This window comes from Danio rerio, chromosome 7 (genome assembly GCF_049306965.1).
Source record: "Danio rerio strain Tuebingen ecotype United States chromosome 7, GRCz12tu, whole genome shotgun sequence".
NCBI lineage: Eukaryota > Metazoa > Chordata > Actinopteri > Cypriniformes > Danionidae > Danio > Danio rerio.
The window spans coordinates 35,383,154-35,399,459 of record NC_133182.1 but is presented as its reverse complement, the minus strand read 5'-3'; the positions used below and the strand labels follow the sequence as shown (position 1 = coordinate 35,399,459).

The window sequence follows — 16,306 nt, the reverse complement described above, 5'->3', positions numbered from 1 at the left end:
CTACAACTGAACATCACAAAAACGAAAGAGATGGTAATTGATTTTAGAAAACAATGTCTCAGCAGTGAAACCGGTATATTTTAATGGAAAACAAGTTGAAAGGGTACAGGAATATAAGCATCTAGGCACAATCTTTGATACCACAATAAAATTTCAGCGGAACTTAGAAGCGGTTCCTAAGAAAATGCATTAGAGAATTTATGTTCTCAGGAAACGGAACTCTTTCTGTGTAGAAAAACATATCGTAAGAACTTTTTTAATACATATATTGAGAGTATATTAGGCTTTTCCTTTTTATACTGGTTCTCCTCTCCACAAAAATCGCCTTCAAAACTTGCTCCAAGATTATTGGTTTGCCTCGACAGAGTCTAGCAGAGTTACATGAACAGCAAATGATAAGGAAAATTCAAAGTGGGATAAGAGATGATTCACATCCTCTGAAGCCTTTTTTTTGTATTGTTGCCCTCTGGAAGAAGGTTTAGAAGCATTAAATGCTCTTCTAAAAGATGTAAATTCACCTTTGTTTCTGATGGAATAAGGTTTTATAACCTTACATTTTAGCAATTCTTTTTTATTTTTAATGTATGGTTTTTTTTTCTTATTGCTGTTTATTGTTAGTACTATTTATGAAGTTATTATAAAGCATGCTGGATTGTGTTTTTTATATTATTAAGTAAGTCATTTGTTTTTTATGTGTTTGTTGTATCATGATGCTACTGCCCTCATTTAATTGCCCCTGGTGGTATTAATGATAAAATTATTGAACTCAACTAAAACCACCAAATAGAAGATGCTTTCTCTTAATTGTGTTGACAAAAACTAATTTGTCTTTAAAAATGTGGTATGTATATCGTGAATATATTTTAAAAGAAGAAAAATGCTTTTAACTTTGTGTACAAAATAGATCAAAGTGTAACAAATCTTCAATGTGTTATTGACTTTCAAAAGCCAAAGAAATCCTCCAGCAGCTCTTTGAAATGCAGTCATTACTCTTCACTGCAGGCCCAGCTAGTGAAAGACAGACACTCACTGATAAGGATGGGCAGTTTATACTCGGATGAAGAAGAGGAAACCATTGAGATATTACCAGAGAAAAACCAGATGACCTGGACTAGTGAAAAGATAGAAGCAGAGAGACGTAACCGAAACAACGCACCAGAAAACTTCAGAGAGCTAATAAGCATTAAACCGTGAGTAGACAAGCAGCAACAAGAACTGGCAAGAAAGCAATGAACTCTCTTGACACACTATTTGCAATAAAGTTTGAGTTTTACTTTTTATTCTGTAACATAGCCCTATTTCTTTTTTATAGCATGAAATGTAGTGGATAACTGATGTCAGCTTTCTGTTTGTGTTTGCCTTTTTTCCTAAGTAAACTGTGTAGGTGTGCATGCTTGCTTAGCTTCAGTGTGCTACTGTCTATTATCTGGAAAAGCTAATAAGAGCCCTTGCCCTTCTTTTTTAATCACACAAATGTACACACAGAAAAGTGTCCACCAATTTAACACTGAATATGTGTTTGTTACAGTGACCAGTCTAATGTCCGGCGGATGCACACAGCTGTGAAGCTGAATGAGGTTATTGTCAACAAATCCCATGATGCCAGACTTGTGCTGCTAAATATGCCAGGACCTCCACGCAATCAAGAGGGAGATGAAAACTGTATCCTTCACAGAAAACAATATAATACTTTGGTCACACTTTACAATATTGATTTACTAACATGAACTTATAATAAAGAATACTTGTACAGCATTTATTAATCATAATTCAACATTTACTAATGCATTTACCATCCAAGTTCATGCTTTTTAACATTAATTAATGCAACATAAATTAACATACTAACAATGAACTGTATTTTCAATACCTAACATGAAGAAATACTGTAGTAAATGTATTGTTCATTGTTTGTTCATGTTAGTAAATGCATTACCTAATACAACCTTACTGTTAAATGTTACCAATACTTTATTACAGTTTTATTTGCAACTACTAGGATCTAGTTCTCAAAACTCTTCACACTTTTTCTAACCTTCTTTAAGTTTGGCACATTAGCGCTTTTACATTCAAAATTCACTAAAACTAACAAAACATTTCATATACTGTAACCTTCAAATCAATTGATACATTATAAAATTACCCTAAAAACCTTGGCAACATTATTCTTTTTTTTTCTTGTTCACAAAACAAAAATGACACACTCTACTGTTTAGATTTCACCTAAAAAAATAAATAAATAAATAAAATACAAGTGACATCAATAATATGGTTCATGTTTCCAGCTCACAAATACATTCAATAACCTGGATTTTAAAAATATCCAAGTATCACAAGTTTCTCATAAAATGAAAATTCAATTTATCTCTTTGACGTAATCTTAAGGCTGACCACTTTTCATCAATTGGGGTTAAATCTATAATACAGTTGGTCTGGGAATCAATAAACAAACCCTTCTGATCTTTCTTTTGAACTTTAAAGCAATTATGTTCAGTACTGAGGGAATAACATTAAAATTAAGCTTTTATTTCATTATGGGCAAAATATATTGTCAAGAAAGAATCTTTCAAATACAGTGTGTACAATAAATATATATATCTTTTTTTCATATGTATACAATATACAGTGCTCAGCATATAGAAGTACACCCCTCACAAATCTATCTTTTAAATTAATGTTTTTAATAGGAAGCTGTACAATAATATATTGGTGCATATACATTAGATTAGTCAGTACTGAAGCCAAATCTGGAGCTTACCAAACAAATAAGTTACGATAATAATCCATAAACTAGTTCACCCAAATTTATGTTATAGAAAAATATTAAATACAAATAAAAAGAGGAAAAATCAAGTGAAGCAAAAAAAACAAAAAAAAAATTTAGTTGAAATTTTGTTGGATGTAATTTTTTAGCAATGTTATGCTTGAATTTAATTGTATTATCTTTCAGTTTCTAAATATGTTTGTTGACTAAAATATTATTTTATAAATATATCTGTTTAATAAATCTGTTTTGTTTAAATGCACCAAAATACATTGCCCATATTCACTGAGAAATGGATAAAGATATTAATTTTCAAGATGGGGTGTACTCAATTATGTTGAGCACTGTATCTTTTAATAGAATCATGTCTTGAAAAGGGCATTGCCTCATGTGTTTTTAAATCACCTGAAATTTTGATTACTATACTTTGGCAAAATAAAGTATATAGTATTGCTTGTCCAAACATTGGAACATTAAATATTGTTGTCAAGAATGAACATCAAATAATTACAGCATGCATTTGCTGTGGCAATGTTATACCATTTTTTCCTGTCTAGACTTGCATTAGTTTTTCGCCAAGATTTTGTAATGATGATAGGAGAGTCAGAACACTAAGCAAAATCTCCTCCAGCACATCTAAATGAGTCTAAATAGGGTTAAGGTCTGGACTCTGTGGTGGCCAATCCATGTATAAAATGGACAGCTCATGCTCCCTAAACCAATCTTTCACTTAACATCTTGAATATGCCTGTGTCTATAGCTATGTTTCCATCCAAAAATGCAAATAAACTTTATGTGCAAAACTCGATTGTCGCATAAAAGTTGTGCGAATGAAGCATCGTTTCCATCCAACGAGTCAAAGCGAACAAAATCGTCACTTCCTGATTAACTGGCGGCAAATATCAACAGTAAAAACTGCATTTGCTCCAATAGGAGAAGCTGCATCAATCTTTTCTTAATGAATGCGATCCTGACAAGCAGTGAGCGCACAGTGGCGTTTGAAGGTGTCAGACGTGGAGCACAGGCGCTCTTGATTCTGGAGGTCATTAATAATATAATAACATTAATACTGAAATGGTTAGGCGTTTTATAATGACCAAAACAACATTTCAGATGTTTTATAATGTGCTCAGCCTGACGTTTTATCCATTCACACACATTTTAAGCATCACATGATCTCTTTCAACAAAATCACATGACCTTTTTTAATGCGCATGCTGGAGTTTGTGCGGTAAAAGTGTTTCCATCGCAGTTTATGCGCATCTTTTCTTATCGAATAAAAAGTTTATCCTACCCAGTTAGGTGCATAAGTTTTTTATGCCCATTTTCAAAATTTATGCGCATCATGGCGTTTCCATCAACTGTTTTTTTAAGCACATTTGCAAAATGCGCATAAAATAGGTGGATGGAAACATAGCTATTGAGGAAGAAAAATAAATCATTGATGGAATAAACTGGTCATTCAGTTAACCTTATTATTTGGCCATAATATTACTGAGCCTATCGACCTGACCAACTGCAGCATCCCAAGATCACAGCACTGACCCCATAGGCTTGTATTATAGGCATCAGACATCACTTCATCCATTTCTCTTCTTACCCTAATGCGCCTAAATCTGGACTCATCAGACCACATGGCCTTCTTCCATTGCCAATCTTTATCCAATCTTTATGCTTCTTGCAAATTCGCTTCTTTTTCTGATTAGCCTCATTGATAAAGGATTTTCTTAATATTACACAGCTTTTTAGTCCTAATCCCTATAGTCCCCTTCAGATTTTGCATATGGAAATAATGCTGTTACTTTCACTACTAAACAAAGCCATGAGTTTTACTGTTTTTATGATTTGATTTCACCAGATGTTTAGGTGTTTAAGCTTACTTGCAGCAGTTTGTGTATGATTTTGGTTTTGTGTTAAACTGGGACAATTCTGTCCACAATTCTGTCTACCCACACCAATGTTATACACACCGTGTGAAGAATTTGAAAACAAATGAGTCTTTGACGTTCATGCTTAGTTTTTGGCTAGATACAGATAAATCCACCATGAAGTCATGCCTCATTTCAGCAAAATTGCACAACCGGCTGTTTCTTTAACTCTTAGGTTTCAGATATGGAGTTTCTCGAGGTATTAACTGAGGGGCTAGAACGAGTGCTGCTTGTAAGAGGTGGAGGTCGTGAGGTCATCACCATCTACTCTTAAAAGGCCAAAGGTCAACAAATGAACCACTCTTACTACGTGTTGTTGCTGTAAACTATAGTGGAAAGCTGTATTTAAAAAAATTGCAAACTATACCAGCCTAAATTTTATGGATTTTGTTTTTTTAATTAAAGTGCACTATTTGATAAAAGAATTACACTCTAAATCAGGGGTGCCCAAAATCGGTCCTGGAGGGCCGGTATCCAGCAAAGTTTAGTTCCAACCCCAATCAGACACACCTGGGCTAGCTATTAAGCCCTTTCTAGGTTTTCTAGAAACATCTATGCAGGTGTGTTGCGGCAAGTTGGAGCTAAAATCTGTAGGACACCGGCCCTCCAGGACCAAGCTTGGGCATCCCTGCACTAAATACTTCACTGGCATGTTTGAGCTGTGTCAGATTATGAACTTACCAACGCACACCATAACAATGAGAATCACATTGGAATTTTTACCATGTTTACAACACAAAATAGATGAGGATTCCAGCAACAACAAGTCTTACGTTCAATATGGTGTTGACAAAATCCCCTTTTGCTGCCAGTGGTGAACAGATACCACGTTAAGAAAAAACATATCTTTGTAATATATACAATAACATGCACATCATTTTCTGTATATTATGATTAAATTTAAAAGAGCACACATGATTATAATGACTTCTGAAAGCCAAGTAACAATCTAATGCTTTCTGATCAAATCTAATACTGTAAATCTGGACACAAACTAGTATTTCCATTTGAGTGTTTTTATTTATTTTGTCTTCAATATTTATTTGTAGGATCTCCCCCATTGTATTTAAAGTAAGTTCGCATTTTAAAAGAACCAAAGGAGCTAGAATGGGATGGATATTTGGATATAAATAGTTTTTATTTTGTCAGGGTTTGTCAGTTATAACTGCATTGTATCACTTTTATAAGATAACAGAGATTATTTGTAAATGAACAAATCATTTTCAACGTTTTATTATTCTAGACAACACAACTCACATTGAGAAGCAGACATTTTGGATGTGAATAGATAAAGTCTTTATTCTTTTTCTAGGGTATGATTACTGTACAGAAATATATACATTTGTTATACAAATAGAAAAATATACAGAAGGATGTGCTGACTAACAACATTTATATCTGTAATATAAGGGCAGTTATTTGTTAATGGTTGTATTTCATCTGTACAGTGTTACATGTTGAAGAGGAAGATTAAACACTTCATATAACATGCAGTTTTCTTTCAATCATTCATTCATTCTGCGTAGTCTCTATCTTCACCACAGCGGAATGAACCGCCAACTATTCCGGCATATGTTTTACGCAGTGGATGCCCTTTCAGCGGCAACATGTACTAGGAAATACCCATATACACTACAGCCAATTTAGCTTATTCAATTCACCTATAGCGCATGTCTTTGGACTGTGGGGGAAACTGGAGCACCCAGAAGAAACCCACGCCAACATAAGGAAAACATGCGAACTCCAAACAGAAATTCCAACTAGCTCAGCTAGGACTCGAACCAGCAGCCTTCTTGCTGTAAAGCGACAGTGCTAACCACTGAGCTAATGTGCTGCTAGGTTTTTTAATATAATATAAAATATATATTTATATATTTAAAAAAATATATGGAATAAAATGTTTCAATAAAGTGTACTACAAATTGCAAAATGTTTTATATGATCTTATTTTGACAAAGAAATAAGCTAGCAATTATAAAAGTATTTTTTTCCTTCTATAATAAATGAATAAAGCATAATTGCAACAAATATATAATCTACAGATATGTATATACTGTCACTCTAGTGCTCTCTGTTTTTATTCCTTTACATAAAGTGATCTGCACTGGCAATACATTTTAAGACACTATTATATGTATCAATTTCAGAAAATGTCTTAAATGTAATTGTTTAGGCTTCAGTCAGCAAGTTTACTTTAAATGCTGGTCTCGAGATTAATTAGCAAAGTAGTCTGTAGTAAAACATCAGTTGTATACAGTCTCCATTTGATTTGATGTAATATTAGATTGACTGGATCAAAAATAAGATGAACCAGGCAAAAGCTCCTGCAGGCATCGTCTGGGGAGCATTTCCATTTTTAACCATTTTGCTGACTTTGGTTGGATGGATGAGCATCGCACGACAGCTGTTGTTTGCTTCCAGAAACGGGATTTCAACTTCACTGGGAGAAGTGTCCAACATATCATCACGTATCTGAACATGAGAAAAATAATTCAAATAAACCCACATGAGCTCTGACCAGACCAATTATTTCAGCACACACATCCTAAAAGTGACGTAAATCAAACAAGAAGGCAAGCTTTTCTTGAGAATTTTTAGGAGTGAGAGGAATGGAAGAGTTTATAATAGAATATGAATAATACCTGCATGGGTTTTCCAATCCAAACTATGTTAAGATAAAATCTCTTTAGTGCGGCGAATGACATTTGGGGGAACTTTATCACACCTTATCAAGTACAGCATGGGAATCTGGCATATGTATATCAATCTATACTGTCTGCGCTTTAGAGTGGTTGAGTGAAAAGGAGGTATGTTGGGTAATAAATAGGCCCACACAGAATTTGCGAGCAGAAATCCGCAGATTTTTAGATCATCGTGTATTTAACTCCCAAAATAATTCTGCATAAATCCGCAAAATGTTTACAAAACTCTTAGCAGAAGTAGCAAAAAAATGTCTGCAGTTTCTGTCTGGCCCTAGTAATAAGACAGATCAGATATTGTATATTTGCATCCACTACTTAATATATTTATTATCTGTTTTTTGTCCTGCCTTTGTAATTCTGTTGCATTGTAGAAGCTCTGTCACGAAAACAAATTCCTAGTATGTGTGAACATACCTGGCAATAAAGCTCTTTCTGATTCTAATTCTGATATGCAAGGCTTTTAGGTGCTTTTATTAGAGGTTGTAATAAGAATTTCAGATTCCAAGGAGAAGTCAGAAAAAAAGTTGAAGATAAGACAATATGTGCTTTTCTTTAGATGTATTAAGTGTAAGACTATCACACTTAATTGGGGTTACAGAGGTCAGGACAGAGAGTCCATAGAAGTTTCAAAGAAAATTAAAGGAACTGGAAGGAATTGTCCCTGCAAATGTCAGTATTGTTGTACAAAAAAAGGAAGAGGCTGTGGAATAAGATAATTTAAGCATGTGTGTGAGAAGGTTTAGACAATAATGCATCACAGCTGTCTTTTGGAGTCTGAAAACATTTAAAGAGAGTAGTCCATGATGTGAAATGTTTGCTCCATATACAGAAAATAGATTCAACAGGTGAGAACAATAACAGGTGTTTTATGAGAACAAATAAATGCTTGTTAACTAGGACAGGACAATTTTTTTAGGTAAGTTTAAAAAAAAAAGTGCTAAAAAAAATAATAGAAAATGTTACAAATACAAATGTTCCAATGATAAAAATGGAAAAAGAGGGAAAAATGCATCCATGCACTGGGGGCCCACAATCAGCAACTATATCTTGCAAAACCAAAAAAAAAAAAGAAAAAAAAAAAATATATATATATATATATATATATATATATATATATATATATATATATATATATATATATATATATATATATATATATATACATATATATATATATATATATATATATATATATATATATATATATATATATCAGACACACACACACATACAACTGCTACAGACGGTAAGGTCATTTCCAGTAAGGTATAAGAATGCATGGGACACAACTTTTCACAAAAATAAATAAATACAGTAGATAGTCTACAAACTGTTTCTCAAGTTAAAAGTACAGAAGGTGATTGTCTTCATAAACAATGTTTTGTTATGCTGGTAGAAAGTCTCTTCTCATTCCAAAAGTAATGATTAAAGTAAATTATTTAATTAGTTAATTATTTAAATTATTAATTATTATAAATTATTCTGTTCATTAACAAAACATCAGTAAATAGCGCTATTCCGCCTAGCTTACTTTGCAGAAGTTGGTTTTATATACACATCACATTGGTTCATTTTTGAACAATGACAACCTGTGACGCAATCCCTATATTGTTTACCATGCTACTTTGAATATTCGGCCCGAAATAGCATGTAAGTAATAAGTGTAATTCCTGCACGCCGCCGGCCATCCACTAAGCATACAGTAGTCGGTTCAGGACACATCATGTGGGAGAGTGAGACCAGCAATCCTTGCATGCATGAAATATTGCACATTAAGACAGGTTTTGCTTGCTACACAACTGAAAACAGCTAGATATAATACATTTTTTTTGTTTGGAATTGTAGTATAATAAAGAACTATAAAGTTTTAAAACTGGCGAATGACATGATAGTGGCTCTCTGTCATCTTTAATGATTTTGTTATTTCAGGAGGCCTGGCTTTGGGAGATAGGGGAGCAGGGGAGATACAGTGTTTTAAACATATTATGCTAACCTGTCAACATTTAGGCAGATCACCTACTGCACTTTCAAAATGTTTTATGTAATTATTTGGTTATTGTCACTGTATGAAATGAATCAAAAACTGTAATGCCGTCTTTGTGTGCACCATGATGGCATACCCGATTAATAAGCACATTGATTACTTACAAAACTCAAGAAATTAATTTATTTATTCATTTTCTTTTCAGCTTAGTCCATTTATTAATCTGGGGTCACCAAAGTAGAATGAACTGCCAACTTATCCAGCACATGTTTTTTACGCAGTGGATGCCCTTCCGGCTGCAACTCATCACTGGCACCCATACACTCTCATTCACACTCATACACTACGAACAAATTTAGCTTACCCAATTCACCTATAGCGCATGTTTTTGGACTTGTGTGGGAAACCGGAGCACCCGAAGGAAACCCAAGTGAACGCAGGGAAAACATGCAAACTCCACACAGTAATGCCATCTGACCGAGCCGAGGCTCGAACCAGCGACCTTCTTGCTGTGAGGCGACAACACTACCTACTGCGCCATCGTGTCACCAACTAAACAAATTTGATTATTAAATAAAAAAAATTAATTGTTTTTAGAAAGTTGCATTCAACATGTTTAAAAACTGAGCTGAAAAAGAATTTGTTTTTGTTTTTACTATGTATTAATCAACCAAGGAAGGACCACAATTTGCAACTTATTTTATGTTCTGCTGAAGAAAACACTTACAGTTAGTCAGAATTATTAGCCCCCTGAATAATTAGACCGCTTGTTTATTTTTTCCAGAGTTTCTGTTTAACGGAGAGAAGATTATTTCAACACATTTCTAAACATAATAGTTTTAATAACTCATTTCTAATAACTGATTTATTTTATCTTTGTCAGGATGACAGTAAATAATATTTTACTAGATATTTTTCAAGACACTTTTATACAGCTTAAAGTGACATTTAAAAGGCTTAACTAGGTTAATTAGGTTAACTAGGCAGGTTAGGGTAATTAGGCAAGTTATTGTATAACGATGGTTTGTTCTGTAGACTATGGAGAAAAATATAGCTAAAAGGGGCTAAGAATTTTGTCCCTAAAATGTTTTTTAAAAAATGTTATAACTGCATACTGTGACCATTTCCTTGCTCTGTTAAACATCATTTGTGAAATATTTAAAAAAGAAGAAAAAAATTCAAAGGGGGCTAATAATTCTGACTTTAACTGTATATCTTCAGATGGAGTAAACTTTTCGTTTTGAAGTAAATAACATAAAGAATTAGTCTGACCAACTAGGAGTTATCCAGAATGAAGTCAGTCTTAATTTTAAGCTGAGAAATTAACTTTTATATAAAAATTCTAAATCATTATTCTGAATCATTTAAATGGTCTAAAATTAATTAAAAAAACTGAAAAACATTTTTTTTTTGCCATACCACCTAACCGTAACATTAACTAAATATTTACTATGTTGAAATAAGAGTTCACCAAAAATGAAACTTTTTGTTATCATTTCCAATGAAGTTCTAAACCAGTTTGACTTTCTTTTTTCTGCAGAACACAGAAAAATATATATTTTGCAGAATATTGGAAACCTGTGATTTCCATAGTAATTGTTTTCCTACAATGGAGGTCAATAGTAAAAACGGGGTTTTTAGCTTTGTTCAAAAAGTCTTCTTTAGTGTTCAACAGAATAAAGAAAACAGTATAAAGATTTAGAACCACTTGAGGGAGAGCAAATAGTGAGTAAACTTTCATTTTTGGACAAACTATCCCTTTAAGAGTGGGTCGGTGCTGTATTTCACTTGATCCACTGACAAAAAAACAATTCAAAGATGATTTCTTTGATTTAATACAGGTAAGTGGTTGTGAACAATTTATTTGGTTGAATTTAAAAAAAACTAATTAAGGTAAACATTACTAAATTAAATTTATTTAAATTCAACCCATATAAATTGTTTGCAACAATTTAGCAAAAATCTTTTTTTTTTTTTCAGTGTACTTGAACTGGCCTAACCGAACAGGGAAATGAGCACAAGTGATTATTTCCTTACCTTTTCAACCATCTCAAATACTTTGAGGAAGTTGAGTCTCAGCACCCCAGCCAACTCTTGCTCAGTCCAGTTCCTTGCTATCAGCTCCTCAATTAGTGCAGGGTATTTAGAGACATCCTCTAGGCCTTCAGGGAATCTGTAATAACAGAAGGACGTCAACACGCGTGCACAAACACAGATAAGATGAACAGAAGATTCCACAAGCATGAATATGGGGTTCTTGCATTTGCTTTGACAAAAGTAGACAGAATGCCTTTGCTGTTTCTACCTGCAGCACTGAGACTGATTATCCTTTGCTCTTAAGGACTAAGATTTTATTTCATCTCATTTCCTAAGCAAAGTTGCTGATGCCGAATTGGACACCAAACTGCCATTATATATTACCGGTCTTAACATTGCACAGTAAACTATTGTCAATGATTGTTCACTTGTACCCGAATACCCCCATGACATTTGTCTATTACTTTAGGCATAATTTCCAACCATATTCCAAGCACCAACCATTTTCTTAATCATAAATAAATTTTCTGTTCTGATCTCAAGCTTAGGCAAAAAACTGAGAAAGTACCAATTAGAGGCCCCATTTTAATTATGTCATGTACTGTAGACTTAGTATTTTGATGCAAAATATAAAACTATTTTCATCAGCCCTATCAAATACAAATGGCAAAATACTGTACTATAATAATTTTGTAGGTGACGCAGTGGTGCAGTAGGTAGGGCTGTCGCCTCATAGCAAGAAGGTCACTGGTTCGAGCCTCGGCTGGGTCAGCTGGCATTTCTGTGTGGAGTTTGCATGTTCTCCCTGCGTTCACGTGGGTTTCCTCTCCTCTGTGTGCTCCGGTTTCCCCCACAGTCCAAAGACGTGGTACAGGTGAATTAGGTAGGCTAAAATTGTCTGTAGTGTATGAGTGTGAATGAATGTGTGTAGATGTTTCCCGGAGATGGGATGTGGCTGGAAGAGCATCCGCTGCGTAAAAAACATGCTAGATAAGTTGGCGGTTCATTCTGCTGTGGAGATGCCAGGTTAATAAAGGGACTAAGCCAAAAAGAAAATGAATGAATAAATAATAATTTTGTATTTGAAATGCATGTGCAATAAATACTGCCTATCCCTGCTATTGTGCATGAACAAAACGCATACATAATAATAGACGAGATGTACTGTAAATGAGATGATCACTTGCCCTTGAGCTCCGTCATAGTCTGCTCCGATCCCAATGCTTTCAGCTCCAATAACCCGCTTTATATGATCAAAGTGATCTAAAACCAACATTTTTAATTAAACAAATCTATAAAATAAATCAAATAAAAAATATGTCTGATCTCTTACCAGCCACAATAGACACGTTTGCTTTGTTACTTGAACATGCTATGAAATTGTTGTATAAGTTCACCATGATAAGCCCGCCGTTTCTTTTCTACAAAAGAAAACAGTTTCTGTTTAGTCAGATAAAAATTTTACATGACTTTACATTTTTTATTGGAAAAATGCAAGTTGTGGCTGCCATTTTGTAAACTATGTCTAATGTAGTATCTCACCAGTAGCAGCAGCAGGTCGTCAGGTACATTGCGAACATTGTTACAGACAGCATAGGCTGAGGAGTGGCTGAAAATTACTGGAGCGGCTGTATGTTTCAGCACTGCTCTGGCTGTCTCCCAAGAACTATGAGACAGATCAACCAGCATTCCCAATCGGTTCATCTCATGCACCACTTCCTGCAGAGAGCGGACAAAATATAAAGATTACATTCTGATTCGTTCAGTTAAATGTAACACACACTGTAAAAAAATATATTTATATAATGATTACATTCATTCCTTCACTTCAATTCATTTGTTCACACACACTGTAAAAAATGCTGGGTTCCACATAATCGATTTGGGTTAGGACAACATGAAGGAGTTAAGTTAACATTCGTAGTTGTTGTTGTTTTGTTTTGTTTTTTTTTAACAAATTTAAGTAAATTGAACATGAAGCAATTAAGTTGTCCCCAAAAAACTCAAGAACTCTGTGGTTTCAGCTTATTCTATATCAGTTGTTTGAACAAATGTTTTTATTTATGAGTGTGGAAATTGGAAATTGATTTTTAATCATTGGCACAATTAACTCTGTTATTTAACCTCTCATTTCTGATATTTGTGACTATTTCATAAACCAAGGAAGTGCACCATTACTGTTTTTTTTATTCTGGTGGATTCTGGTTTTGAAGGATGTGCAGAATTGTTTCCTCATGTACTGCAACTGTACATAATTCATGTAACATAATGGGTTCATTGTTCACAGCATTGTAGTTATATGTTCACAGAAAACAGACATCTTTCATGTCATGGCAGTGTACCAAATCTTTGCTTCTGAGCTAGTTTTATTATCAAGATGTATTTTCTTTTGTTTAAAAAGATCATACTAACAAATTAAGCCACATACAGGTAAATAGAATAAAATAAAAGAATGCAAAACGGTATACAGCTAACTATTAAACTATTCTGAGCAACCCAGTGCTAGGAAACACCCATACACTCTCTCATGCACACACACTCATACACTATAGCCAATTCACCTATAGCGCATGTCTTTTGAACTGTGGGGGAAACCGGAGCACCCGGAGAAAACCCACGCCAACATGGGAAGAATAAGTAATCTCCACACAGAAATGCCAACTAAGCCAGCAGAGACTCGAACCAGTGACCTTCTTGCTTTGAGGTGACAGTGCTAACCACTGAGCCACCGTGCCACTCCCAATAGAAACACTTGACTTTAAATCAAAGTTTTCTTTTGTATTTTAATTTATTCTCTGTGGAAACTAATGTTTAGAAAATCTATTCTAGAATTACAAACAACGACAAAAGCAACAATCTTTGTAGAGATGACCTTACTGATCTAGGAGAGTTATTTATTGTCAAAAGACTGGAAAGATATTTTGGATGTGATCAAGTCTCAGTGTCAGTCAAAGAAAAAAAAAAATCAACAGTCAACTCTTATTTTTAATTTATATTTTATTTATCGATCACTAATAAATCACTTTTTGATAGCAATTTATTCATCCACACATTTTTTTATTAAATAGTCTCATATATTCTATGATAGAAATAATAAGAAATGTACATTCAGTTATATAATTAAATATTGTTTAGCCATATTAAATTTGATTCAAGAGTTTACACTTAGCTGATGATTGATTATAGAGCTTGTTTGGCATGCTAATAAACAGATAGTGATTGCTCTAAAGAAATAACTACTTACTAGGAGCATGTCTATGGTTGGATTAGTTAATTAAATTAAGTTGCATGTTTTTGGACAGTGGGAGGAAACAAGGGAACCCATAGGGAAACCGATGTAAGCACGGGGAGAACTTAAAAACTATGCACAGAAACGTTGGCTGACTTGGTAAGGACTAGAGCCAGTGATGTTCTTGCTGTGAGGCACAGTGCTAACCACTGGGCCACCCAACTAGGAAAGTAGAAGGAGTAGGGGTGGAAGGGCGGATTCTTCAAAACAAAGATTGCTGTTATATGGTAGGGTATTTATAGTGGCTTAGGAATCGTCTGATTGGTGAATCATAAATTGAATAATGAGGGACTGGCTGCAAGCAATCATAAGCATGTGATCCTCTCGAAATTAGTTTAAAAAATAAACTTCACTTTTTGTTATTGCAATATTATTGTATGCCAGTGTTCTTTTTTTTTAGAGTGTAAGCAGGGTCTCAAGTCCTGGGTGTAGTCATAATGAGTGTGGGTTCTTAGAATGCAAATTATTTATGTTTTTTCTGCATAATGGATGCATTTCTTAATAAGATTTTATTTGAGGTTGTATTTTATTTCTCACTAAACTGGGTAAAAGTATGTTCACCTTTACTGGGAGAACATGCAAACTCTACACAGAAACGCCAACTGACCCAGGAGAGGCTTAAACCAGCTACCCTCTTGCTATGAGGCGACAGCACTACCTACTGCGCCACTGTGTCGCCCCATTCTAAATCAATAAAACAGATATTTGCTATCACCATTTTATTCCTGTTTATGCAAAGCACTTTGAATTACCATTGTGTATGATATGTGCTGTATAAATGAACTTGCCATTTGTATGTTTGGATCTGTCAGAAATTGTAACTCAAGTCAAATAAATACAAAAATTCCATACAAAAAATGCAAAACTCCCAGATTTTGTTTTGCTTAAGCAAAAAGAAAACAGATTTGAACTTCCAGTAATTCCAGCCTTGGGGTTCAAAACTGAGACACAAGAAAGTGGTTTCCAAATATAGAAGTGGATGAAGGAAGAGGACAAATAATTCCCTAAATATAACTGTACTTCTTTCAACTTTATTGGTTCATTAACCTTTATCTTTCAGTGCGGTCTGTTTTGTTTTACATAGTTTTATTTACCATCAATCCATCCAGAAAGAATATTACCTTGCCAAATTCTGTCAGGCTGTTGTTCACCCACTGGTAATGTTGATAAAAACTAGATGAGCTCTTTGCCCTATGTGTGACATCATTAGAGAAATGGTAAGTATTGATCTAAATGGCAGTATGTCTAAATGACAGTAATTTGTTTGGTATGTTGAGTATTTACCACGGTGTGTTGCAGGTGTGTGTGAGACTCATGGATCTCACGCCGAGCTGGTAAAACATGCGTAGAGCTGCTAAACTGCTGTCAATGGAGTGGCCTCCCTCCACACTGATTAGACATGCAATTTTTGTACTCTTCTTCATTCCTAAAATGCATAACAAGACAAAACAAAACAGATGAAACAAACAAATAAATAGAAAAACATGTATTTTCTTACACACACTATGTAGAAAAAGCACAATGTAGAAAAGTGTTTTTATATAATCCTATACATGACAATTTGGTTTATCCGATTTTACCTATAGCATGTTTTTGTACTGT

General features: G+C 34.1%; 2 protein-coding genes across 7 annotated transcripts in view; one reads left to right on the top strand and one right to left on the bottom strand.

Annotated features, from left to right (window-relative positions):
* slc12a4 (solute carrier family 12 member 4) overlaps positions 1 to 6,185 on the top strand; it is a 31,441-nt gene extending 25,256 nt beyond the window's left edge. Inside the window, exons 22-25 of one of the 4 annotated variants that reach the window (XR_012383380.1) lie at positions 1,003 to 1,190; positions 1,529 to 1,662; positions 4,875 to 5,135; positions 5,287 to 6,185. Coding sequence is in view for 1 of the 4 variants with exons in the window: in XM_686199.9 (XP_691291.2) it covers positions 1,003 to 1,190; positions 1,529 to 1,662; positions 4,875 to 4,966 (414 nt within the window). In the remaining 3 variants the exon portion in view is untranslated. Of the gene's footprint in view, positions 1 to 1,002; positions 1,191 to 1,528; positions 1,663 to 4,874 lie in introns of all 4 variants that reach the window. The other 3 variants (XR_012383381.1, XR_012383382.1, XM_686199.9) reach the window with 3 other exon arrangements.
* Positions 6,186 to 6,240: 55 nt separating this feature from the next.
* dpep2 (dipeptidase 2) overlaps positions 6,241 to 16,306 on the bottom strand; it is a 15,080-nt gene continuing 5,014 nt past the window's right edge. For 2 of the 3 annotated variants that reach the window (XM_068222693.2, XM_003198973.7), the window contains 7 exons: positions 15,989 to 16,130; positions 15,826 to 15,895; positions 12,958 to 13,134; positions 12,749 to 12,836; positions 12,603 to 12,678; positions 11,416 to 11,551; positions 6,241 to 7,164 (listed from right to left, as the gene is read on the bottom strand). In XM_068222693.2, coding sequence (XP_068078794.1) covers positions 6,973 to 7,164; positions 11,416 to 11,551; positions 12,603 to 12,678; positions 12,749 to 12,836; positions 12,958 to 13,134; positions 15,826 to 15,895; positions 15,989 to 16,130 — 881 coding nt within the window. In that variant the 3' untranslated portion in view covers positions 6,241 to 6,972. Of the gene's footprint in view, positions 7,165 to 11,355; positions 12,138 to 12,602; positions 12,679 to 12,748; positions 12,837 to 12,957; positions 13,135 to 15,374; positions 15,896 to 15,988; positions 16,131 to 16,306 lie in introns of those variants that run through there. The other variant, XR_012383383.1, reaches the window with a different exon arrangement.